This window comes from Plecotus auritus (genome assembly GCF_963455305.1).
Source record: "Plecotus auritus genome assembly, chromosome: 7".
NCBI lineage: Eukaryota > Metazoa > Chordata > Mammalia > Chiroptera > Vespertilionidae > Plecotus > Plecotus auritus.
Genome location: NC_137774.1, coordinates 174,975,411 through 175,003,216, shown reverse-complemented (window position 1 = coordinate 175,003,216; position 27,806 = coordinate 174,975,411). Strand labels below are relative to the sequence as shown.

Sequence of the window (27,806 nt, the reverse complement as noted above, 5' to 3'; positions counted from 1 at the left end):
GCGCCCGGCCTGCTGCTCCCTCTCCTGTAGTCGGTCAGGGAAGACTCCGGATTGCTATCGGCCCCTCAAATCCGCCTGTGAGACTAGACCAAATTCAACCACAGCTGACCACTAACTTAAAGGAATACCCGTTGCTCCCAATGACTCACATCCTAATACCCCCTTCAACAAGCATTAAGTATACTTATAGAACTTTAAGTTGTGGATAATCTGCCACTCTATTCCTTGACACTAGTATATGTTGTTAAAATATTATAGGACTGCATGGTATGTTTTTGTATAGGGATGGCCCAGCTTCCCTTAATTAACTTTTCTTTTTCTATGGCTTTTCCTTCTAGACTTATTAGTAATTTAGTTATGCTCCATAAATGAATAAAAATAAGAGGCCAATTGAAATTCTGATGGAATTGTGGGAAGTAATACATTTAGGCATCTTCATAATTCATTTTTCCTTCCAGAAATAGGGACGGCTTCTCTACCTCCAAACGGCCTTTCCGTTTCTCCATTTTTCTTCCTCTGCCATAAACCCTGGGACTGTGAACCAAATGCCTCTCTTTCTGACATGCTCTGCCCAATCTCTTCGCGTCGTTTGAAAAACCAACGGCGTCCATTTTATGGCGCTACAAGCCCGCAGGTAAGGTTCACGTAACGCCTGTGCCGGCTCCCAGGTCAATGTCACCCCGTGGGAAAGAACCACACGGCTTCCCATACCCCAGGAGCGGGGCTGGTGCCTCCCTCGGGAACTGCGAAAAGACGATCACGCTCCGGACAGACGGCAGCGTCTGTTTATGCCTAGCGTGTATCAGCGGTTGGTTCGCTTTCACAATCAACCATCCAAAATGTGCCCCAGAATAGCAGGGTGCAGATAACTAGTGAATGAGAACCAAGTTTTCAAATCCAATTCGGGAGTGACCCGTGTCCCCGGCTGGTACCTGAGCCCCCGTGGCGATCTCGTCGGCGGCCTCGTTCATCACGCCCAGCGTCTGGAAGGCGAACACGCACAGCTCGCGCTCGCACACGGTGGGCTGCAAGGGAAGGAGGAGCAGTCACAACCTTCCGGCCCACCTCCGACTCCTGGAGGGATGGTGTCTCGTTTAACACTTGGGAAAGGGAACGTCTTAGAATGCTGGAGAGAAAGGAGTCACATCGCTTTACTTCATAAAAACATCTGTAGTGGAGTCACAATTGGTAAGTAACCATGGACTGATCTAGTCACAGATGGGATTAGGAAATCCGTGTCAGCGAGGCGTGGGCACCTGCACTGGGAAGGCTTGAGCAATAGACAAAAATATCCTTCAATTGAAAAGCCCATCTCTCCTGCTTCATAGGCACTCACACATCCTATCTAATAAAAGAGTAATATGTAATTTGACCATCACTCCAACACACACAAGATGGCCAGCAGGGGAGGGCAGTTATGGGCTATCAGGCCTGCAGGGGAGGACAGTTAGGGGTGACCGGGCCTGCATGGGAGGGCAGTTGGTGATGACCAGGCTGGCAGGGGAGTGCATTTAGGGGCAACCAGGCTGGCAAGGGAGGGCAGTTAGGGGTGACCGGGCCGGCAGGGGAGGGCAGTTGGGGGTGACCAGGCCTGCAGGAGAGGGTAGTTAGGGTGACCAGGCCTGCAAGGGAGGGCAGTTGGGAGCTACCAGGCTGGCAAGGGAGGGCAGTTAGGGGTGACAGGGCCAGCAGGAGAGGGCAGTTGGGGGCAATCAAGCCTGTAGGGAAGGACAGGTAGGGGCAACCAGGTCAGCAGGGAAGGGCAGTTAGGTGTGACCAGGCCATCAGGGGAGGGCAGTTAGGGGCAATCGGGCCGGCAGAGGAATAGTTAGGCGTCAATCAGGCTGGCAGGGGAGTGGTTAGGGAGTGATCAGGCTGGCGGGCAGAAGCAGTTAGGGGCAATCAGGCAGGCAGGCAGGCGAGTGGTTGGGAGCCTGCAGTCCTGGATTGTGAGAGGGATGTCCAACTGCTTGTTTAGGCCCGATCCCACCTGGATCAGGCCTAAACGGGCAGTCGAACATCCCTCGAGGGGTCCCAGATTGGAGAGGGTGTAGGCTGGGCTGAGGGACACCCCACCACACACACTGCACGAATTTCATGCACTGGGCCTCTAGTAAGTTATAAAAATAAGTAGATCCCTAAGCTGGGGATGTACTAACAAGCACAGTGCAACCCAAAACCTGTGTAAAAGGAATAAGAAAGGAGAAGGCCACCTTCTCCTAAGTCAATGTCTTTGGAAGCATCATGACTCTGCTCACTTGCTCCCCAGCTCTTGAAAGTTTGGTTTTGTCGCAAAGATTTCCCACTTCCATAACCTCCCGAAGTCACGGCCCCGAGACATACACTGTGCCATTGCCCTGAAGAGCGCTCATCTCTCAGATCGAACACAGCGTCGTTGTGTGATTTATCTTTCCTCCCGAGTTACAGCGCATTAGGCAGCCGATGAGGCCGAACAGGGTGCCATCCCCGGCCCCCACTCACTCGGCAGAAACATGCGTTAGTGCTGCTGCCCCTCTGCCGCTCATCTCAGGGGCCACTGGCCTCTGCTCACGGCGGGAAGGCCGCCCCGTTCAGAACATCCTTTCTGCTCGGAATGGGCTCCTGTGGTGGCTCTGTGGACAGGCAGCGTGACCAGTCACAAAGGTTTCTGGCTGATGTTCCCCTAAGAGAATTTTTTTTTTAATGATATATTTCCTTTGTCAGTCTTAAATGTGCAGTTTGATTCCATTTCAGAAACATTGATTTTAGAGAGAAAAAGTATGGGAGGGGGTGGGGGAGAGAGATAAGGGGAGAGGGGGAGAGAGGAGGGGAGAGAGAGAGGGAGAGAGAGAGAGAGAGAGAGAGAGAGAGAGAGAGAGAGAGAGAGATTTGTTGTTCCACTTATTTATACATCCATTGGCTGATTCTTTTTTTTTTTTATATATATATATATATTTTATTGATATTTTACAGAGAGGAAGGGAGAGGGATAGAGAGCTAGAAACATCGATGAGAGAGAAACATCGATCAGCTGCCTCCTGCACACCTCCCACTGGGGATGTGCCCGCAACCAAGGTACATGCCCTTGACCGGAATCGAACCCGGGACCCTTCAGTCCGCAGGCCGACGCTCTATCCACTGAGCCAAACCGGCTTCGGCAATTGGCTGATTCTTATATGTGCCCTGACCTGGGATCAAACCCACAAACATGGGGTATCAGGACGATGCTCTAACCAACGGAACTACCGGCCAGGGCTTACTATTACCTACCTCAGTGTTATGTTATTACAGTGCCTTTAAGCAATAAGGTCCCATAATCTAAACTGTCAACCTAGGGCCAGGGCCTCTCACCATATCTGCAACTTAATTCTTGACTCTTCGCTAACATCTTTCTTGCTAGAAAAGAAACTAGAAGCACAGAACCCACAGCCTTCGGTTCTCTGTATTTCTGGCTTCAGCACCCATGCTTTAGGTTCTCCTGTTCTGGTGGACAGACACATTGGGGGCGGGACAGATTTATTGGACCTTGAGAGAGACAGGAATGCCACAGGGACCCAGATGCCTCCACAGGAAGACAGGATCAGGCGTGGGACCCTCACCACCCGGTCATCCCGCTGTCTCAGACAACTAGCTTCTGAGTAGAGTTGAATTCCTACTCAATTTGGACGTAAAAAGCAATCACATTTTGGAACTACAAGACTCTTGGTATAATTTTCACTTAGTTCAGCCTGTATCTCAGACCTTGAAGTCTTCACTTTCAGACGTGGGCAAACAGGGAAGGTACAGAAAGTGCTTTTTCATCCATTTGTCAAGTGTTAAAGTCAGACCTCACCCAAGAAGACCTGGCTGTCTCCTCTGGGGCGGAGAAATGGGACATACCCAGGTCTATCCACACGCTCTGTTTCCTACGAATCTTCATGGGAACGCCTTAACGTTGGGCCACATTGTCACTGGGTATTAATTTCACCCTGAAGGTAAGAACTTCAGGGATGAACTTTGTCTAAGGTCCACAATAAGGTTGCATACCCAAGAATATAGCGTCTCGGGTTTCTCAGCTGACTCAGCCTTAGCAGGACGGGGCCTTCTTCTCAAGCGGAGAAAACGTGACTCCCAGGGCAGACGGTCCCCTCAGAGCAGATGATGGGGCTCAGGCACGTGGCCGGAGCCGTGAACGAGGTCAGTGCTCCCCTCAGGTGCTGCTGTGGGGAACGGGAAGGACTCTGAACCAGGGACACGCGGAATGCGTGCCACGTGTCAACGGCAGACTTCCCACTTTGCGGGACCACGAGCCCCACAGCCACGTGGCTTCCTCTAGAAGTTCAGCAGCTCCCGTGCAGGCAGCAAAGAAGACCCAGCGCACTGCCCCGGGGCTGGCGTGTGCAAGGTGCGTGCAACAGAGAGAAGGGCACGAGGCACTCGGAGGGATAGCACGGTGGCCGACTCGGTCAGGGAAACGTTCCTGCTTTGAAAAAACATGAGCCGTGTAGTGTGACATTTGAAAGCATCACTGAGACAGCTGCTGTGTCAACACGCCGGTTGGTTCCGCCACGTCGAGAACCCATGATCTGGTTTGGGTTTGGTTTTCTGATCAAGATCCAAACTTCGATGCCAATCGGGACAGCCGGGCACCTCTGAACAATCTTCCTGATGTGAATGTGGGTTGAGAGCAGAAGTGTTCCGTGGCAGAGTGCAAACCCAGGAGTGGTATTTGTGAACTTCGTAAAGAAAAGAGAAAACCGGAGCGTTCTGGCATTCCTAAGTAAGAAGACTAGTTCCCCATCTAGTAGGAACTGTGACCTGCTTGCCCAGACCTGAGCAAGGGGCCGGAACAGCGCACGTAGACTACACTTTCAGGAATTTTGGAAAATAAGAGACTTTTGTCATGTAATAAAAACAGGTTTGGAGAAAATACGTAAGAAACAGGGTAAATTTTGAAATAGGAATACTAACAAAGGTGACATTAGATCTATGAAAACGCAAGAATTTTATCTAATTTGTTGAATCTCTAATTGGGTTGTAACTTGTTCTTGTATCTCTGGGATTTATTAGTTTGTAACATGTCAGATGGGTTGAACATGTGGTCAATGAGTCCGTTTATTAATATTCCATAAGAAATTATATTTCTAATAGTTTTTACGCATTTCTATTAAAATTATAGTGAAACTGCAGCAATAGATGTAAGAAAGACAGAGAAAATGAGTGAGCCTGGATTAGGTGAAATTTCTAACAGAATCAAAGGGCAGAGTTCTTCCTTTTTCGCTCTCTTCTTTTGAAAATGAAATGTTTGAGGGTTTCTGTTTTTGTTTTTTAAATATATTGTTATTCATTTCAGAGAGGCAGGGAAAGGGAGAGAGAGAGAGATACATCAATGATGAGAGAGAATCACTGATCGGCTGCCTCCTGCACGCCCCACACTGAGGATCGGACCCACAACCCAGGCATGTGCCCTAACCAGGATTCAAACTGTGACCTCCTGGTTCCTAGGTCAATGCTCAACCACTGAGCCACGCCAGCCAGGCACGAAAATGAGATGTTTTTTAATTTTCATTTCGTGATCTGATTTCATATGTCACTTACCTTACTATTTAAGAAACCAAAGTAATTTTTCTGATTTCCTTAGATACCAGTCTGAACTACAGCAACATAAAACCAAGTGATAACTAGCTATGCTGGTGAAGATGTGGAGAGACTGCAACCACTGTGCTCTGTTGGTAGGAATATGAAATGGTCAAAAACGTTTGGTGGTTCCTCAAAAAGTTAAACTGAGTTAACATATGTCCCAATAATTCCATTAACCGATGATAGATAAACAAATGTCAAACATCCATGTACTACATTATCTATACATTTAAAAGCCTAAGCAACCGGTAAGACCAAACGACCGGAACGACCGGAACGACCGGTCAATCAGTTGCTATGATGCGCACTGACCACCAGGGGGCAGACGCTTAATGCAGGAGCTTCCCCCTAGTGGTCAGTGCACTCCCACGGCCAACCTCCCGCAGCCCCTACCCCAGGCTGGCCTCCCATAGCCCCTCCCCCCCAGATGGCCAGCCCCCTCCTGTGGCCCCTCCCCCCAGCCAGCCCAGCCCCGATGGGTCCTGATCGCTGGCCAGGACACGAGAACCCACCTGTGCATGAATTCGTGCACCAGGCCTCTAGTCCCGCCACAGAAGGAATAAAGTACAGATACATGCTACGTGGGTGAAGCTCGACAACATTACACTAAGTTAGAGATGCCCCAAACAAAAGGCCACATAAGACAAGGTTCCATTGACATGAAAAGCCCAGAAAAGGCAAATTCTCAGAGACAGAAAACAGACGAGTGGCTGGGAGGGGGTGGGAGAGGGGAAACTGGGAGTGACCACTGAGCTACAGGGTTCTTTTATGGATGGTGGGAACGTCCTGGAATGAGAGAGTGGTAATGGTTGTCCAACAGTGTGAATACTAGCATACTAAACACCAGTGAACTGTACACATCAACATAGTGAATTACATGTTATTCATTTCTTACCAAATTTAACCTCCATAAAAGAATTATAAACAAAGCTTGAAATTGGATAGTTCTCCCCAAAACGCACATGGATTCTCATTTCTACACTCCTTTAATCACCCCCCGAATGTGTCAGTGAGCTGCATTTTTTGAAGTTTTATTGATTTTCTGCAATGCTCCTATATACCTCTTCTAGCTGCAATAGAGACCACCCTCTCCTCTGTACAGTCAGCATCTTACATTCTGTGGCTTTGAAGCAACACTGTTTACAAGTCCTATCTCCATGTCCACCTACACATGCCTGACCCGTGACCTAGGAGAGACACCCAGACACACGGGCGGGAAGAGAGACGAAGGCACACGCAGGAAATACAATGAAATATGTTCCTGACGTAACACGACTTGTTCTGACATGGATTCCTGCAGACACAGTGACTCCTTGGTCAAAATTATACCCCTTTACCTATTCAGTAACCCACTCAGCAAGGACTATTTCCTGTCGGTGCCGCTTTTCACGATGCAGTTCCCTGCCTTCCCCCTTTCCCTCGCAACCCCACTCCACCCTGGCCGCCCCCAGGACACTGACCCTGAGCATGGGGCCGTTCAGGAAGACGTGGCGCTCGTCGCACACCACACAGTGCTCGTTCAGCACGGGGATCCGCTGCTCCGCGAACTCGATCGTCTGCGGGGAGCCACGGAGAGGGAGTGAGGGGCGCTGACAAGGGACGTGACGCCCCCGGACCGCCACAGCCGCTCTCCGGCGGGTGGGTGCTGGGCTCCTACCTGCACTAGAAAGCCGCGGTCTCGGATGGGAACGCATTTGGCACCATTTGGCTGTAAAAAGCAAAGGAGAAGAACCAATCAATTCTTCAGAACGGGCAGACGTGCAAATTCTAGCCTTTTACTCTGTGCAGCCGTGAACGGAAGCAGACGTGACCTTGCTCAGATCACCTGTCGCAGGAGCCGAGCCGCTGGTCCCACATGGAGATGGCGGAGTCCCTGCAGGACGGGACGCGTTCTGCCTTGAACCTTGGTCTGAACTAAGTGAATATGTCTCCTTCCTGGTCTTCTGGTGAAAATGATTGGCACCTTTACATAACCACAAACACTGATTTCCTCTATTCCTCGGTGTCAAATGCCCCCGCCTCCTCACTTAGAGCATTTCCATCTTACTTCCCAATCAGATTGTAAAATGCTTACAGTTAAGACGGGCGCTGAGAAGCGGACAACACTAACCTATTCTATTCCGCTTCCGCTTCGCCATACAGGAGGCCACCCGACATCCTCGGGTACAGAATGTCTGAGATTCCCTTTTCTACCTGCAACTAACAGGCGCGACCTGCTTCTGTGTAACTCTTTGCCCTTACGTCCCAAATGCCCTAGTACGTTTTTGGTAAGAAACGGGCTTTAAGGGATGTCTACATAAAATTACCAATACGTTCCAACACATTTTCTTAACACAAATATCATCTTCCGGTAAAATGTACAATTTAATTTCAGAAATAAATCTATACAAGAAACACAACTTTCTGAAAACAAATCTTTTCTGACCGCTGTTTCATCTGTGGCTGGGTGTTTCCATGTGAACAGTTAAGAGCTAAATATAGCTGTCCCAACACCGACACACACTCACCAAAAGCAAACAGAACGCTGACTGTATCCACTATTTTAAGTAAACGAAATACATAGGATAGGTCTGTTTCTTTACCTGAAACTGACTATAAGGCAGATCCCTCCAGAGGTAAATTTTGTGTAAGAATGACTCCCAGTAAACACCACCCAAAGTTACCTTTTAATATATTCTGCGCCCCCTGCCCGCTCCCTCCCCCCAGCCCCCCGCAATAAAGCAGCTTCAGGACTAAGTGACCTCGGTTTACAGACACAAGAGCAGCTTCGGGTGAGGCAACGAGCTACGGCCCCGAACGTGCTCCTCGGACAAGCGATGGTGCTAGTGGCCCAGCTTTCCTCCGGGACAGACAGAAAGCACAGGCTCGGAAGGGCATTGCTAGTCGAGGCTTGTCCTCCACCCCTTCGGTGAGAAAACTAGGATCATCTCCGCCCACTTCACAAAACACCCCACTTGCAGCCTGGGTAAGGGCATGCTCTGCGAACCCCACTGACGTGACACCCTACAGGCCCTACGACGTTGGGGTAAGAAATGGGCTTGAAGGGATGTCCACCTCCAATTGCCGAGATGTGCCACTACATGTTCTTAAGACGAATATAACCAACACGATCATCCCAGCACCAGCTGCCAACGCCCCCCGGTGCGCACAGCAATACTTACAAAACCCGGGGGTTTTACACAATGGCAGGATCGCGCCTCTGTCCTCTACCAGCTCCCCGCTCACGCCCAGAGCCCCCCCTGCCGCCCCGATTAACCTTGAACCGAGGATGAGAGTTACGCACAGCGGGCTGGGAGGAGGGCGTGAGGATGCCCATGAGCCCTGAGGTGAGGGAGAGCCGCCGGCCCTCGCTGGGCTCCGGGCAGGGCTCGGTCCGGGGGGCCTTGGGGGCGCCGGCCGGGGCCTTGCCGAGCAGCCGGTGGGCCTTGAGGCCGTACAGCTCCTCCACGCGGAGGCTGCTGGAGTAGGACCTGCCCAGCAGCCGCTGGGGCTTCGGGCCATGCTCGCAGCGCGGGTCCCCAGAGCAGGAGCGAGTCAAGAGCTTGTGGGGCTTGAGAGGGGCGCAGTCCTCCGGCTTGGGGGCGGCGGGGCAGGGCCGGGCCAGGAGTTTGTGCGACTTGAGGGTGCTCACGGCCTGCTCGGCCCTGGGGTCGCTGGACAGGGAGCGGCCGAAGGGCCGGTGCGCCTTGGGGGCGCAGTCCTCGGCCTTGGCGGCGCCGGCACAAGTCCTCCGCAGCAGCTTGTGCGTCTTGGAGATCCCGTCCTGCTCGGCCTTCAGCTTGGACTTGCTCTTCCCGCAGCCGGGGGGAGGGTAGCTGGGCGACCTTCAAAACGGAACCGCAGTGAGTGCAGGGCCCACCACGGGGAGATCTGACCACGGAGGACCCTGGCCAGGCCCCGTGAGCTCAGCGGCGTGACACACCCCACCTTATGTGCACGACACACAGCCCCCCACCACCCGCCCAGCCCCCCAGCCACAGCTGCAACCAGGAGCGTGTGGAAGGACCACGGGCACTGGAATGTGTTTTCCCTGAAAAGCAAAAACAGGTTACCAGGACGTCCCTCTCCTACTTATCCCGGAGTCCCGTACAGAACTAACGCAGGTAGAGGAAACGGATGACAAAGCAACGGATGCAATGTGAGTCAGTGTGAGAAAACAAACTCTGACGGGTGTCTGTGTGTCTGGTCCATTCTTAGCAGTGTCAAGAGAGAGGACAGTGCCCTAACCGGTTTGGCTCAGTGGATAAGAGCGTCGGCCTGCAGACTGAAAGGTCCCAGGTTCGATTCCGGTCAAGGGCATGTACCTTGGTTGCGGGCACATCCCCAGTAGGAGGTGTGCAGGAGGCAGCTGATCGATGTTTCTCTCTCATCGATGTTTCTAACTCTCTGTCCCTCTCCCTTCCTCTCTGTAAAAAATCAATGGAATATATTTAAAAAAAAGAGAGAGAGAGAGGACAGAAAGGATGCTGGGAGCTGAGGGCCAGCGGAGCCAGCCCAGCCCTTCGCCCTTCGCCCGGGCAGGGGCGGTACCCACCTGCGCAGGGTAGAAAACAAATGCAGGGGGGACTTCACCTTCCTCTCCGACAGCTTCTTGCCGTGCAGGCAGCTGGGCTTGTCTTTGCTCTGCTTCCACTGCTGCGTGACGAAGGTCTGCATGATTCTGGCAACCAAAGGGAGTCGGTTACCGCGAGTCGAGGCCACTGACGGTGAGAGCTGGGTGTTCGTTATGCAGAGAATCATTTACCAAAGGGAAAGAGACGCGCAGCGGTGATTGGGGAAATGCCATGTTAGAATCACACAGGATGCGTTTGTACGTAGAAAGCAGCATCCAGAAATGTTTATGACTTTATGAATTATTATTAACTAGAGGCCCGGTGCATGAAAATTCATGCACTGGAGGCGGGGGGGGGGTCCCTCAGCCCGGCCTGCCCCCTCTCACAGTCTGGGAGCCCTCAGGGGCGGGAGGGGACCCGGCGATCAGGGGAAGGTGACACCCTTATCACACCTCTGCTGCTGCCACTGCCAGCAGCGCAAGCTCGGGCGGCCCTGGTTACCTGAGCCTCGGGCCGGCCCTGGGCAGCTGAGGGAACTGGGGGACTCTGGATGTAGGTGCATGGCAAGACTGAGCTCGCCTGAGGGCCCGGCCTTGCTGCGCACCTGCCACCCTGGTGGGGCTGAGGGGACTGGGCACGGCCATCTTGTGGCTGTGGGCGCCGCCATCTTTGAGGGCATGGCAGTCAATTAGCATATTCCCTCCTTATTGGCTGTGGGCGCCGCCATCTTTGAGGGCATGGCAGTCAATTAGCATATTCCCTCCTTATTGGCTGTGGGTGCTGCCATCTTTTGTGATGGCGTGAGGGTCAATAAGCATATTCCCTCTTTATTAGATAGGATAAATTACTATGACATAATTAAAGAATATAAATGACAGAAGAACTGATAAAAGGAGGAGGATAAGCTGAAACCGGTGTGGCTCAGTGGACAGAGCGTTGGCCTGCGGACTGAAGGGTCCCAGGTTCGATTCCGGTCAAGGGCAGGTACCTTGGTTGCGGGCACATCCCCAGTAGGAGGCGTGCAGGAGGCAGCTGATCGATGTTTCTCTCTCATCGATGTTTCTAGTTCTCTATCCCTCTCCCTTCCTCTCTGTAAAATATCAATAAAATATATTTTTTTTAAAAAAAGGAGGAGGATACAAAGAGATGTATAAAGACTACCAGAGGCCCGGTGCACGAGATCGAGCACAGGAGGGGTTCCTCGGCCTGGCTGGCTATCGGGGCCGATCACGGCTACGGGAGGTTGGCCGGCCAGTGGGAGGGACCACGGCAGGTTGGCCAGCCATGGAAGGTTGGCTGTGGGAGTGCACTGACCACCAGGGGACCGCTTCTGCGTTGAGCGTCTGCCCCCAGGTGGTCAGTGCGCAGCATAGCAACCTGTCGACCGGTCGTTCTGGTCATTCGGTTGTAACAGTCGGATTGTTAGAGGGCACAGGCCAGGCTAAGGGAATCTGAATTATTTTGTTGTTGCCAGGAAGCAGTTTGAAAAACCTTTTGTTAATAGTTACAATTTATTAAGCTATGAGCAACATCAATTTCGTTTTGCTTGATCTGCTCATGTAGTTTTCTGTATGAGAAGTAAAAAACAAACTGTCGGGTCCTAAGTAATGAACCAAGCCGGGTGAAACGGTCTCCCGGAGGAATCTGAAATCAGCCCCCTGCACCTTCAGCACAGCTCACTTCACCTGTAAACATGATGGTTTTTTAAAAAAAAAACTCGAGTGACTTTCATGAGGCGGGAACTTGGTAACCGATCTCAGCGTGTTCGAGTCAGGATCTCCTGCCCTGCCCCGCGGGGAAGGACTGCACGCCGCGGTGGGCGTGGGCAGCACTGTTTCTGAGAGGGGTCCCGAGCTGCAGCACCCTCTCTGCACCCACCTCCCAGGTGGCCATGGGCCACTCAGGGCTGACATTTACGGAGAAGGAACTCTGACAGTGAAACACGACGTGTGCAACAGCTGGAACACTTGGAATGCCTTTCAGGGCAACTCGGCATTGCTCATTGTTCACGTTGTCCGCAGTGATTTGTAGCACAGACGGCTTTGCAACAGGAAATGGTGCCATGACTCGTTTATAATGGACAATATGCTGGGAAGTGAAATATGAACCTCACACAGAGATAGGTTCTCCTTCGTTCTCAGGACACCCGCAGAAAGGAGCGATTACTGCACGTGGCCACAATCAGGTGAGGAACAACATCTGCTAGTGAGCCTGGGTAATAAAATGGCACAGGGCCCGCACCTGCGTTATCAAATACGAACTGGCATACGGGAGCGGATGATGTTCAGAAAGACAGGTGTGGCTCCTGACACTAAGCCAATACGAATTTCCCACTATCCTTCAGAGCTTACCCAACTAACAGCTCACCAGAACGTCCAGCGTTCAGACCCACGGCCCCACCCTGGCCTGCCAGGTAGCTGAGGTCAGCAGAGGCTGCCGCATTCGGAAGGAAGTATTTAGGGTCTTTTCAACTGTAGAGGTCGCGAGAAAAGAAGGTGTAAACCCGTGGCCAATGGTGCATAATTCCAATTCGTAGTAAATTCACCTCGGGGCTCAGGACAAGGGAAGATTTTCATTTACACTTAATTTTTGAAGGTTTTTTTCATCCAAGATTGCGACAAGATTTAAACCAAAGAACTTATATACTTCTATGTATTGCCCATGGACACAGAAAATGGTGTGGTGAAGGCCTGGGTGAGGGGCGGTCAGGGCTGGGCAGAGGAGGGCAAAAGGAAGGGATAGGGGACATCTGGTAATACTGTCAAAAATAAAAAATATATTAAAAAATAAATCAATGCAATGGCATTATTAGAGTCATCTGGGGAGCAGCGGGAGGAGCCAGCGGTTCTGGCATCACGCTCTGCCCACCGGATGCCCGCTCAGCTCTAGCACTGCTCTACCAACCTAGTGCCCACTCAGCCCCGGCATCGCGGGGAGCTCCTCCCCCAGGCGCCACGTGGAAGAGCGCTCACTGAACACAAGGGGGCAACGATGGGCAGAGGAGAACTCGGCCCCCTGAACAGACATGGAGTTCTCGTTCTGCGGAAAACTTACTTTTTCAGCTGGTGTCCCAATCCGAATCGCTCTTTGGTGGAAATCTGAAAGACATCGACAGTGGGCACTGAAAAGAAAAAAACCAGTCACCGTGTGAAGGTGAAAGTCCACCAGCCAGGAAACTGGGAAGTGAGATGTAGATCTGTGTGTGCGTGTACATGTAAGAAATGCTAGATACACACATGTGTACACATTACATAACATGTAATAGACACACATTTAGAAATAGGATACACATTGCTATCCATCTCTCGGATGCTTTCTCTACAGACATCTTGAAGATCCTCTTTGATCATTATGTTATATACTAAGGCATAATATGTGTATATATAAAAATGTGCAATGTGTACAATAATGAAGAATCATCTTCAAAAAACATATTAATTGTAAATAGCAATGTGTAGGACAGTGAACACTATTCTTTCTGTGGAAGAGAGAAGTACATACACCTTTTTATTAGATCCTCACCCAAGAATATGTTTTTATTAATTTTTAGAGAGAGAGGAAAGGAGATAGAGATAGGTAAATAGAGAAAGAGAGAGAGAGGTCAATGTGAAAGAGAAACATCAGTCGGTTTCCGCTTGTAGGCACCCCTACCAGGGATTGAACCCACACCCGAGGTATGCGCCCTGACCAGGAACTGAACCGGCCACCCTTTTTGGTGTATGGATGATGCTCCAACCCACGGGGCCACCTGCCAGGGCCCTCCATACACCTTTTTCTGGCATAAAATAACGGAGCCTGAGAGTAAGGCTCAGGCGACTTCTGTTCCCTGCAGGCCCTGTCATGGGCTTCATATTCTACCAGATACACGCATTTCTGTCCGTTCATAACTGCGTGTATGAAATTAATAACCTCTCAGAAAGGTCCCCACCACCCATCATTCAATGGTTTTAAAGAGTATTTCACAGAGAACACCCATAAAGCGTTTTCATATTTCAAAAAAGGTGAGAGTTATTCAATTTTTCCTTGTCTCTTATAATTTTGGTTGGGAAGGGCTGCTTACGCTACGTGGAAATTATTCTAATACCTGGATCGTGTGAACACAGAGGCACCAAAAATAGAATGATTTGCACAGAAAAACATTTTCAAGTTAGTTGTTTACCTCTTTCAAGTAAAAGCTTCCCTGTCCTTAAGGTCAGAAACCAGACGTCTATTCTAGCAATTCTGGAAAAAAATATACTATGGCATTATAGAAATCACAACACTAGCGTCTTTTTAAAGTGTATTTCCCTATGCACAATGAAAACATTCTCTGATTTCCAGAGGGACACTTCGTCGGTTCTTATCATTCCTGTTCCCTCCCAGATAGGGCATCAGACGAGTGCACCCAGGCCTTATTCACACATCCCCAGAGCCTGGGACACACGCTTTTCAGAAGGAACTCTAAACTAGGTCAGCCTACACCTTGGATCAGCTCTACCTTTCCTGCAAGTTCATTTTACTATAAAGGCCGAACCCTCAGAGACACAGTACAAACAGCCAAGAGGTACTTGCTCACGCTTTTCTTTTTCTGCAATAATCCAAGTCATAAAGTGAAAGGGAACCGAACTGTTTTTCTGGAATGATAAGCTCCGTGTTCCTCTTTGGTGTCACCGTCTCTGGCTGATGTCATGGATTTCACATGAATGCCCGCTTACATCAGGTGTCCCCACAGGGAGAAGGCCCGCTGGGGAAACATACTGGTCCCGTGGCAATGTCAGGCCACCGCCTGCACCGCCTCGCCCTAGCCCTTAGAGAGCCAGAGCACCGGCAAAGGAGCAGAAGCCCGAAATAACGCCACCCCGAGGGAGATGCTTCCAGAATTTCCCTACAAACAGAACGAATGGAACGCCCCATTCTCTGAAAGAGGAGGAAGCCAAGGCGGACCACGGCGAACCCATCTCCGAAAAAGGGGCAGGTGGAGGGCGGAGCCACGTGCCCAGGGCAGTGCCCCCAAGGGCCAGCTGGCGGGCTGCCTCCAAAAGCGGATGCTGACCTCTTCCTTGCCCCGTGACCCCCATCTCGGTGAAGTCAGACCCCGAGTGGAGACCTGGGGTAAGGAGTTTACTATGGCCTTGCTCCCAGGAGAAACCCACAGGGGATGGGGGAGGGGGAGGAAGGCAGGAAGAGGGTCAAGTCCTCTTCAGCCGGGCCTGTGGGTAACGCTGGAGCGTGAACCACACCGCGCAGTTCTCCAGCCCGAGGCGAGGACACTGGGTCCAGGCACTGCCACGTCCATCACTCTGAAGGGGCGGGGCACCGGTGGGCCCAGGGGGAGACCGAGCGGTCCTGTGTCTGATGGGGATGCCTGGCAACGCTAGGGAGGGCAGGTGCAGGGAGGTGGGGTGCAGCACCAACAGAGAGAGTCACAGCCCCCTCCCCTGGCAGAGCTCAGAGCCCCCCTCCACTGGAAGAGCTCAGAGCCCCCTCCACTGGCAGAGCTCACAGCCCCCCCCTCCACTGGCAGAGCTCAGAGCCCCCTCCACTGACAGAGCTCACAGCCCCCCTCCACTGGCAGAGCTCAGAGACCCCCTCCACTGGCAGAGCTCAGAGCCCCCTCCACTGACAGAGCTCACAGCCCCCCCCTCCACTGGCAGAGCTCAGAGCCCCCTCCACTGACAGAGCTCACAGCCCCCCCCCTCCACTGGCAGAGCTCAGAGCCCCCTCCACTGGCAGAGCTCAGAGCCCCCTCCACTGACAGAGCTCACAGCCCCCCTCCACTGGCAGAGCTCAGAGCCCCCCTCCACTGGCAGAGCTCAGAGCCCCCTCCACTGACAGAGCTCACAGCCCCCCTCCACTGGCAGAGCTCACAGCCCCCCTCCACTGGCAGAGCTCACAGCCCCCCTCCACTGGCAGAGCTCACAGCCCCCCTCCACTGGCAGAGCTCACAGCCCCCCTCCACTGGCAGAGCTCACAGCCCCCCTCCACTGGCAGAGCTCACAGCCCCCCTCCACTGGCAGAGCTCACAGCCCCCTCCACTGGCAGAGCTCACAGCCCCCCCCCCCTCCACTGGCAGAGCTCAGAGCCCCCTCCACTGGCAGAGCTCACAGCCCCCCTCCACTGGCAGAGCTCACAGCCCCCTCCACGGGCAGAGCTCACAGCCCCCTCCACTGGCAGAGCTCAGAGCCCCCCCTCCACTGGCAGAGCTCACAGCCCCCCCTCCACTGGCAGAGCTCAGAGCCCCCTCCACTGACAGAGCTCACAGCCCCCTCCACTGGCAGAGCTCACAGCCCCCCCCTCCACTGGCAGAGCTCACAGCCCCCCTCCACTGGCAGAGCTCAGAGCCCCCTCCACTGGCAGAGCTCAGAGCCCCCTCCACTGGCAGAGCTCACAGCCCCCTCCACTGGCAGAGCTCACAGCCCCCTCCACTGGCAGAGCTCACAGCCCCCTCCACTGGCAGAGCTCACAGCCCCCCTCCACTGGCAGAGCTCACAGCCCCCTCCACTGGCAGAGCTCACAGCCCCCCTCCCCTGGCAGAGCTCACAGCCCCCCTCCCCTGGCAGAGCTCACAGCCCCCCTCCACTGGCAGAGCTCACAGCCCCCCTCCACTGGCAGAGCTCACAGCCCCCCTCCACTGGCAGAGCTCACAGCCCCCCTCCCCTGGCAGAGCTCAGAGCCCCCTCCACTGGCAGAGCTCACAGCCCCCTCCCCTGGCAGAGCTCAGAGTCCCCTCCACTGGCAGAGCTCAGAGCCCCCTCCACTGGCAGAGCTCACAGCCCCCCTCCCCTGGCAGAGCTCAGAGCCCCCTCCACTGGCAGAGCTCACAGCCCCCTCCCTCTATTGGCAGAGCTCAGAGCTCATGGACCCACAGGGCAGGAAGTGTGGATTCTCTTCCATCTTCCTAATGGAAGAAATTAGGCCCAAATCACACTAATTTCTGAAAGAAGTGCATTTCAACACCTGCTTCCACACTGAGCAAAGCAAAACCCCATCTCCGGGAATAAAATAATCAATCCTGGAGGATTTGTGATTTATGTGCCCAACAAAATTCAGAATAACGTTGCATCAATAAAAAGAATGCGATTAATGGGAAAGAGGAAACAGGATCGGTAAAGATGGGAGTCAAATTAAAAACAGAAGGGACATTCCATCAAAGACTGAGTCATGAGAACATTCACTTAATGAAATAAAGTTATAAATTCTCGGGGTGGAGGAGGAAGGACTAAGACCGATGACGAAAGCATGGAAGGCAGAGGCGTCAGACGCCATCTGCGCTCATCAGGGCGAGCAGATACCCAAGGAACAACCATAACTTCATCCAAGCTGTTTGGGTGATTGAAGACTTAAGACTATCAATTTGAAAACCATATAAAAGAGAAAAAATAGCTCTAACCGGTTTGGCTCAGTGGCTAGCAGCCGTGGGCAAACTACGGCCAGCGGGCTGGATCCGGCCCGTTCGGCTGGTCTATCCGGCCCGCGGAGCCGAAAGAGCGGAGGGTTCTCTTGCTCTCCCCTCCGCTCCTTTACTTTGAATTTATATTAGTTCACACAAACCCTCCATCCATGCTTTTGTTCCGGCCCTCCGGTCCAGTTTAAGAACCCATTGTGGCCCTCGAGTCAAAAAGTTTGCCCACCTCTGGGCTAGAGCGTCGGCCTGCGGACTGAAGGGTCCCAGGTTCGATTCCGATCAAGGGCATGTACCTGGGTTGCGGGCACACCCCCAGTAGGAGGTGTGGAGGAGGCAGCTGATCCATGTTTCTAACTCTCCATCCCTCTCCCTTCCTGTCTGTAAAAAATCAATAAAAATATACTTTAAAAATAAAAGAGAAAAAATAGTCCAGTAAGTGCATATAACAAATACAAACAGAACCAACACAGTTTTCTTACAAAGAAACAAAATGAAAACACTTTCAGATATAAACTAGCATAATTTTTTCTAGGGCATTTTTGCTTCTTGGGGAGCTATTAGGACCCCGTAAGTTTATACCTGGTCAAGCTGGTCTTGTTCACAAAACAAGGGGTCGTTCTCGGGTATGAAAAGACAAAACATAACCCTCGTGCTCCTTTGGTTTACAAACGATTAAATATGGAAGTCAACTAACCGAGATGAAAAAATTAAATGACGCGGGAGTTCTAATGCTAAGTAAGTGACACGGAACGGCAAAACCACCTAAACACGAACTGACATACAATCGTTAAGATATTTCTAAAGCCAGGCCATCAGGACAAGTCTTTAAAGAGATAGTGTGAAGGGGAACCTCTGTCTAGAATCAAAGATTATATTGAAAAATGAGCAGCGGCGGTAAGATTCCATAGAGGCATGCCACGTTCTCATCTCAGCGTGGGGTTGGGGGGACAGGCGAACTGACCCAGTCTTGTTCCTAACCCCGATAACTCAGAAACAAACACATCGGACCCCGATAACTCAGAAACAAACACATCGGACCCCGATAACTCGGAAACAAACACATCGGACCCCGATAACTCAGAAACAAACACATCGGACCCCGATAACTCAGAAACAAACACTATCGGACCCCGATAACTCAGAAACAAACATGCTCGGACCCCAAAAACTCAGAAACGAACACGCTCGGACCCCGATAACTCAGAAACGAACACGCTCGGACCCCGATAACTCAGAAACAAACTCGCTCGGACCCCGATAACTCAGAAAAAAACACATCGGACCCCGATAACTCAGAAACAAACACATCGGACCCCGATAACTCAGAAACAAACACGCTCGGACCCCGATAACTCAGAAACAAACACTCTCTGACCCCGATAACTCAGAAACAAACACGCTCGGACCCCGATAACTCAGAAATGAACACGCTCGGACCCCGATAACTCAGAAACAAACACATCGGACCCCGATAACTCAGAAACAAACACCCTCGGACCCCGATAACTCAGAAACAAACACATCGGACCCCGATAACTCAGAAACAAACACATCGGACCCCGATAACTCGGAAACGAACACATCGGACCCCGATAACTCGGAAACAAACACGCTCGGACCCCGATAACTCGAAAACGAACACATCGGACCCCGATAACTCAGAAACAAACACGCTCGGACCCCGATAACTCAGAAACAAACACGCTCGGACCCCGATAACTCAGAAACAAACACGCTCGGACCCCAATAACTCAGAAACAAACACGCTCGGACCCCGATAACTCAGAAACAAACACTCTCTGACCCCGATAACTCAGAAACAAACACATCGGACCCCGATAACTCGGAAACGAACACGCTCGGACCCCGATAACTCAGAAACAAACACGCTCGGACCCCGATAACTCAGAAACAAACACTGTCTGACCCCGATAACTCAGAAACAAACACTCTCTGACCCCGATAACTCAGAAACAAACACCCTTGGACCCCGATAACTCAGAAACGAACACGCTCGGACCCCGATAACTCAGAAACAAACACGCTCGGACCCCGATAACTCAGAAACAAACACTGTCTGACCCCGATAACTCAGAAACAAACACTCTCTGACCCCGATAACTCGGAAACGAACACGCTCGGACCCCGATAACTCAGAAACAAACACGCTCGGACCCCGATAACTCAGAAACAAACACTGTCTGACCCCGATAACTCAGAAACAAACACATCGGACCCCGATAACACAGAAACAAACACATCGGACCCCGATAACTCAGAAACAAACACTCTCGGACCCGATAACTCAGAAACAAACACTCTCTGACCCCGATAACTCGGAAACAAACACGCTCTGACCCCGATAACTTGGAAACAAACACGCTCGGACCCCAATAACTCAGAAACAAACACTCTCGGACCCGATAACTCGGAAACAAACACACTCGGACCCCAATAACTCAGAAACAAACACATCGGACCCCGATAACACAGAAACAAACACATCGGACCCCGATAACTCAGAAACAAACACTCTCGGACCCGATAACTCAGAAACAAACACCCTTGGACCCCGATAACTCAGAAACAAACACTCTCTGACCCCGATAACTCGGAAACAAACACCCTCGGACCCCGATAACTCAGAAACAAACACCCTCGGACCCCGATAACTCAGAAACAAACACCCTCGGACCCCGATAACTCAGAAACAAACACGCTCGGACCCGATAACTCGGAAACAAACACACTCGGACCCCAATAACTCAGAAACAAACACGCTCGGACCCCAATAACTCAGAAACAAACACTATCGGACCCCGATAACTAGGAAACAAACACGCTCGGACCCCGATAACTCAGAAACAAACACATCGGACCCCGATAACTCGGAAACAAACACGCTCGGACCCCGATAACTCGGAAACAAACACGCTCGGACCCCGATAACTCGGAAACAAACACGCTCGGACCCCGATAACTCGGAAACAAACACACTCGGACCCCAATAACTCAGAAACAAACACGCTCGGACCCGATAACTCGGAAACAAACTCGCTCTGCCGAGGCTTCTCCTCCTTCCCGCCATCAGAGTGAAATTAAGCGGCGCGTTTCCGTCGTTACCGAAAGCAGAACACAGCGGCGGCGGGAATGCCGTGGACACCACGAACCAGCCCGCTGTAGGAGGTTCAGTGACCGCAGGGGTCCCAGCACCACATCACCATGCAGAACCACTCACCAGCTCAGTGCCACCTTCATGCACGTCACCCAGGCAAGTACAGAAAACAAACTACCCTTTTCTCAGTGTAGCGGGGTTGTGAGCAATTCCTTTTCTTCTTTATTACATTTAAATAAATTTGAAATAAACAAAATGAAAAAAAACATCATTTGTCTTTGCCTAACATTAAGTCCTGTAACTTACTCTGTGACTCGTATCGAGGACTGATTATTAAGTGGAATACATCAGACAAATACGGAAAGGAGGTGACCAGCCCGGCCGGTGTGGCTCGGTGACTGAATGGAAGCCTGTGAACCAGGAGGTCACGGTTCGATTCCCGGTCAGGGCACAGGCCCGGGTTGCAGGCTCGATCCCCAAGTGTGTGTATGGGGTAGGGGGGGGGGGCGTGCAGGAGGCAGCCGATCAAAGATTCTCTCTCATCACTGATGTTTCTCTCTCTCCTTCTCCCTTCCTCTCTGAAATCAAAAAGATATTTTTTTAAAAAAGCAAAGAGGTGACTGGGAGCATTTTCAGAATGAGAGCTGCTTCGTGCGCTTCATAAGCTGGAAAGGACGGTATCTTTCTCCCGTGAAAAGGAACAGCACGTATGAGGTCCTGGCCGTGCCTGAGGGACACGGTGCAGAGGCCACAGCGGAGCCTGCCTGGCAGGTGAGGGATGGCAGCAACCTGGACAGGTGCCCCCTCCGCCCTGTCCCTGGGTTCTAGGAGGGCTCTTCCCCTAAGGAACAGAGAACAGAGGAAGATCCGCCGGCCTTTTGCCAGGTGTCCCTTGGATCGCCTGCGTCGGACCCGTTATCAGGCTATTGGAAGCCCAAACCCCAGGAAGAATCAGGCGCACGGTAGACACTCCCGTCAAGAGCCCCAGCTGAGCGTCAATTGCTACGTATCGGAAAGGCCAGCGTCCCGGGCATCCACCCTGGCGGAGCCTTGAATGGCACAGGCCTCACCCCACCATCTATCTGACTGCGAACCGTGGGGGACTCCAAGCGAGAGCTGCCCCGATGGACCCTAAAGAATGGTGAGAGGTGAGTTGTTTTAAGCCACGACGTTTTGGAGTGGTTTGGTAGGCAGCGGCAGAGAACTGGAGCAATGTGAATAGACCCAGTGGTGTGTGTGTGTCTGTGTGTGTGTGTGTGTATGTGTGTGTGTGTATGTGTGTGTGTGTATGTGTGTGTGTGTGCAGGTGCGCCTAAGTTAGCAGGCAGGAAAAGAGGAATTTAATCCAGTGAGTCTCGCAAAGGTTTATACAGGATCCTTTGGTCGTAAACAGCTGTCAGCTGAGATACAGCAAAGTCATCGGTTAAGGGGCCACAATACAAAAACTATTATGATGATCTCCATTTTCAAAACCAGAAATATGTTACACTGAGGCCGAGTTCATCAGGATTCAGAGGTGAGAGAAACATACATTAAAATTAAATCTCAGGATCTAGAGGCAGAATTTGAGCTTTCACTATACGCAACGTTCTCTTTTAGGTATTAATGTGCTTATTTCACAGACACTTGTCAACTTCTGTAATCTATATAACTAAATGGTACATGTTTCTCTTTCTATTACTCATACTGGCCGTAAACCATCTTTGTCAGGATGCAAGTGTATTTAAATATCGTTATCAAGATAGCTGCAGGGACTCTCAGAATTGCCAAATGCACAGTCAGCTTGCTTAATGCACAATGCACAGCGAAATACTCAGAATAATAGAGAAATAAAGTCAACCTGGGCCATTTAAATACTGTGTAAGGGAGCAGTGTAGCCGGACAATTATGGGTTCTGTTCGAATCACTTCCCAAGCCACAGCAATCTCCTCCTGTGCAAAGAAATACATTTTAAAGATGAATTAGTCACCTTGTAGAGCCTGGACGTATTTTCCCAATTAAAAAATATTTTAACTTATTTTGAAGAAATGCATAAATCATTAAGGCCTACACATTATCGCAAAACCTACGGTTTATGAAAAGAACACCAAAGTACTTTTAATTTTTGCCTTTTTGCATGAAAATAAAAATGAAAACTTAAGAAATACTGAAGCACTGAACTGAGAGACTGCAAATTTCAGAGTATATTTTAAAACCAACACAAATATATATATATGTATTATATACATATATATATATAAAAAAATCTTTCTTCAACCAGTCGTAGCATTTTTTCATAAATCATTCTGAAAAAGCCAATACATTACTAATAGCATTATAACAAAAATTAGATTTCCCCCAATAAAAATAAGCGTTTTTTAAAGGTAGCCATCACATTGCATGAATTGATACTTACATCAAGAAAGCTGACATCGACATGCAGATCGATATCTACGTCATCAATGGCTCCGTACTCCCTGGAAGCAAAGGTTAACGTCAATATTTTCAATTTCCTTAAAAGACGGCGTGTCCTAGGTTGTTTTAAATTAAAAGTTTAATCATGAGCTCTCGTCCCTGATGTCCAGAGAGCTCGGAAATGCCTGTGGCCCTGAATTAACTGACTCCATGTGGCTGGACCGCCTCTCCTAGGACCTACTGGAACCATCTAGACAGCTTTCCACCTTTGGCCACCAGCACGTGCACGTGTCAACCCAGGAGCTGTTTGGTTCCCAGTTTCAAACGCCCCTGTTCTCTGGAGCGAGTTACAGTCTTCTCACCTGGCCTGTCTCGCTCACTGTAAGACAAGTTAGCAGGCAGGGAAGGAGGAATTTAAACTAGTAAGTCTCGCAAAGATTTATATAGGATCTAACTACGTTACACTGAGGCTCAGTTCACCAGGATTCAGAGGTGAGAGAAACATACATTAAAATTAAATCTCAGGATCTAGAGACACTTGTCAACTTCTGAAATCTATGTAACTAAATGGTACATGTTTCTCTTTCTATTATTCAGCCTAAGGGTGCAGAGCTGCTTCTAGAGCAGCTGTGGGCAAACTATGGTCCGCGGGCCGGATCCGGCCCGTTCGGCTGTTCTATCCGGCCCGCGGAGCCGAAAGAGCGGAGGGTTCTCTTGCTCTCCCCTCCGCTCCTTTACTTTGAATTTATATTAGTTCACACAAACACTCCATCCATGCTTTTGTTCCGGCCCTCCGGTCCAGTTTAAGAACCCATGGTGGCCCTCGAGTCAAAAAGTTGGCCCACCCCTGTTCTAGAGGCTGAAAGAGGTTCTGACAGGAAGGAGCGTGGGGAGAGTTTACTGCCCCAATAACGTGTCGAGGAATTTTCCTTCCATGTTAGACACCAGTGTCTGCCATGTAACGGTGCCCGTTTTCACAGGCAGCTCTGAAAGTCTGACCCATCAAAATTGAAACAAGTAACAGGTGTGTTCCACACGAAGACGTTATGAAGACCAACTTTTCCCAGCCCAGGGAGAGACACAAGCCAGCGTGTTTTTTTAAGTTAACAATGAGTATACCATGAAAACAATGGTTTTTAGATTCTCCATATACTAGTATACGAATCTCTATTTTTTATATTTCTATAAAATTCTGGTTACAAATGCTATACCCAGTGAGGGAGCCAACTGTAAAGAGAGCAGAAATGATAGACGTTCATGGTCAGTACTTATGAGCACTTGGTGCCAGAGCTGCTCTCGGGATTCCACACACACCTGACCACGTGCACTAATTCACAGACGCACTAACCGAGGCCCCCAGTGATGAAGTCAGCCAGCGCCCCTCACTCTGTACGGAGCTGGGATTGGAATACATCTGTCCTATTTATTTATTTATGCAGGTGCTTAGTCAGTTCAATAGTCAATGAACTACCTTTTGTGTTGGAAACCAGGTCGGACAGTAAGGGAGGATCTCATTAGGGCCTCACCATAGCCTTCCCACAAGCACACCATTACCGCCCTCATTTGCAAATGAGACCACTGAGGTTTAGGGAGGTACAAGTTGCCAAAGGGTAGGTAAGAAGTCAGTGGAGACCTTAGGTGCATCTGTGCCTAACCCATGGACACAGACAATAGTGTGGTGAAGGCCTGGGAGAGGTGGGAGCGAGGTGGAGGGGGTCAATGGGGAAAAGGGGGGACACCTCTAATACAATAAACTTTTTTAAAAAAGCAGTGGGAACGCCAGGCACTGATTTCATGCCAACCTCAGCACCGTTGAGTACAGACAGTGTCTGGTACACCATTAAGTACCTGATGAAAATGCCAACGTATCACATGTATATTCAAGTAATGCTAACACAGTACAAAACTGGGGCACTTCTGCAGGATTCAGAGAAAGCTTTTTTAATGACTAAGTGGTTCATGTAATTCAATGAACAAAAGAATCCAGGCAGTCTTTTTGATGTCTGGGACCAATTGCAGCATTTCAAATATAATAACTTAGCCTCTCCGCTTCCTACATTCTCCCCTTAAAAATATATGCAAACACTGAGCACGTTTTCATTATTTAAAAATTTGTTCTTTTCATGCTTTCCTAGTAATACTTTTAAAGGTTAAAAGAAAGGCTACAAATTATTCACGCAGCAGTATTTTAAAATAGCATGGGTCACAACATCTCTGTTTTTCAGAGTAAGAACCTTTATAAGCTTATGCAAATTTAGATATAAAAATATGCCAATTTAGTTATGCAATCATACAGAAACAAAGACAAGAATGAGGTGCAAGCGCATGAATCACTTCTTTTGTGCCTCCTGTTCTGGATTCGGGAAAGGCCAGATAGCAGCTATCCTAGGCTGTCAGGCCACACAGACTTGTTCACGTATTCCTCTCGCTGTCTGGGTGGTTTGCCCCCCACAACCCTTTAAAAAAGCGCACACCATCTGTAGCTCAGGGGCTGTTAGGCAGGGCCCGCAGCCAGTGGCCATCATGTTCTGACCCTGACCTGTGGCACGTCATGCGTAAACATACGAAGTGAATATGCACAGTGAGGCGTGAGAGGGAAAGCACCAGGCAATGTGATGAGGGACACAGACTGCTGACGACATTCGAGACACTCCTACGGGTGAGGGAGCCGGGACTACAACCACCCCCCAGGTTACAGCGTGTGCAAACTTTCACCTGGAAAACGTAAGTGACAGCAGAAATTCGGGGGGAAATGAACATGGAAGAATAAGAAAATACTTAAAGTAGAGCACACACTGACACAATTCTTTACAATTACCCATGACTAACAAAGTGGATAGGAAAATATTTCCTATCCTGAGGGAAATGTTCTAATATGCTACTTACTGAGCAAGTGGAGTGCCAAAAAGTATGGGAACTAAAATACCTTTTAATAATAAAACACAAATAGGAAAACCAATCAAGTAAAAAGAGTGCTTATGTATTAATTGTAAGTTGTGGGCAAAATTTACTTTATAAATGTGTTCTGTGTTTTCTGAAAACATGTACTTTTTCTGATTACAAAGGTCATATAGGCTCATTATATTAAATGAGAAATAGAAAAACAAACAAAAAGGAACTTGTAACACCACCATTCAGAGATCTCCCTTCTGCTTCTGTCTCACTCCCGTCTCTTCTATATGATCTATATCACATAACACATAAATATATTAAGGGTAATACACTATATCATACAGCATATATACACTGAGTGGCCAGATTATTATGATTATGATATATGTACATTTATATATAGATATAGATATATAGATATATAAGGCCCGGTGCATGAATTCATGCATGGGTGGGGTCTGGCCAGCCTGGCCAGGGGTAGGGGACATGGGCGGTTGGCCGGCCTGCCTGCTGGTCAAACTCCTGGTTGAGGGGACAATTTGCATATTAGCCTTTTATTATATAGGATAGACACTGAGTGGCCAGATTATTATGCATTCAGAGATCATAATAGTCTGGCCACTCAGTGTATATACATATACATACAATATATTAAGGGTAATATAACATGGAAAGATTTTTGTCCTGCTCTTTCACTTCCTCTGTGAGTGTTGTTTCTATATTGTGGAATATTTTTCTAAACCATACATTTAAATGGCTGTATTTGTATAAATAAAATTGAATAATACAACATTAGGTTGCTTTCCGTTCTTTTTTTACACTGGAAATATTGACAAACAGCTCCCTGGATAAAAATCTGCATGCATCTGTCTTCTCACAGACCATTTCCAGAATTATTGTGCAAAACAAGTGGTCTGACTATACTTGGGAGTCTTACACTACGGATAGCGTTTAATTACTGTTTTAAAGGGTGACCACAATTTATAAGGAAATCAGCCAGGTTGTCACAGTGACCCCTACCCCACAGCCCCAGCACCGAAAGGCATTTCCTCTTTTTGCCCATCTTTGCCAGTTTTGCGGGGAAGAATAAATTCTGCGTGGACTAACAGGTGATGGGATGGCAGGCCTGGGGATGCCGAGAGGCAGACCAGAATAAACCAGAAAGAAAGAGCAGGAAGGACCAACCCACAGTCGCTCTCATGGTAGAGATAGCCAGACGCTTGCACAGAAGTTTATCGTGAAGAACTGAATCAGAAGGCGGCACACAGCCTTTTAACAGCCTTTCCCAGGTGAACAGTAAAGCGTTCCTTACATCAGTGGTTCTCAACCTTCCTAATGCCGCGGCCCTTTAACACAGTTCCTCATGTTGTGGTGACCCCCAACCATGAAATTATTTTCGTTGCCACTTCATAACTGTAATTTTGCTTCTGTTATGAATTGTAATGTAAATATCTGTGTTTTCCGATGGTCTTAGGACCCACAGGTTGAGAACCGCTGCTGTAGAGCCTAAGACCATCGGAAAACACAGATATTTACATTACGATTCATTAACAGTAGCAAAATTACAGTTATGAAGTGGCAACGAAAATAATTTTATGGTTGGGGGTCACCACAACATGAGGAGCTGTATTAAAGGGTCGCGGCATTAGGAAGGTTGAGAACCACTGCCTTATATGATTTCTTCAACAGTTTTTTTTATTAAAAGTCAGTATTCTCCTAATTCCCAACACTACCAATTTCTTTCAAAAGAAGGAGGAGGAGGAGGAGGAGGAGGAGGAGGAGGAGGAGGAGGAGGAGGAGGAGAAGGAGAAGAAGGAGGAGAAGAAGAAGAAGGAGAAGAAGAAGGAGGAGAAGGAGAAGGAGAAGGAGA

The 27,806-nt window shown here is 49.8% G+C and overlaps 1 protein-coding gene across 2 annotated transcripts in view; it reads right to left on the bottom strand.

Moving 5' to 3' along the window:
- Window positions 1-27,806, bottom strand: part of PARP8 (poly(ADP-ribose) polymerase family member 8) — a 145,136-nt gene that overhangs the window by 21,030 nt on the left and 96,300 nt on the right. Inside the window, exons 8-15 of one of the 2 annotated variants that reach the window (XM_080679075.1) lie at window positions 23,046-23,106; window positions 22,491-22,581; window positions 13,206-13,272; window positions 10,133-10,258; window positions 8,882-9,422; window positions 7,256-7,306; window positions 7,059-7,154; window positions 933-1,025 (exon numbers count right to left, since the gene is read on the bottom strand). In XM_080679075.1, the coding sequence (XP_080535201.1) occupies window positions 933-1,025; window positions 7,059-7,154; window positions 7,256-7,306; window positions 8,882-9,422; window positions 10,133-10,258; window positions 13,206-13,272; window positions 22,491-22,581; window positions 23,046-23,106 (1,126 nt within the window). The remainder of the gene's footprint in view (window positions 1-932; window positions 1,026-7,058; window positions 7,155-7,255; window positions 7,307-8,881; window positions 9,423-10,132; window positions 10,259-13,205; window positions 13,273-22,490; window positions 22,582-23,045; window positions 23,107-27,806) is intronic. The other variant, XM_080679076.1, reaches the window with a different exon arrangement.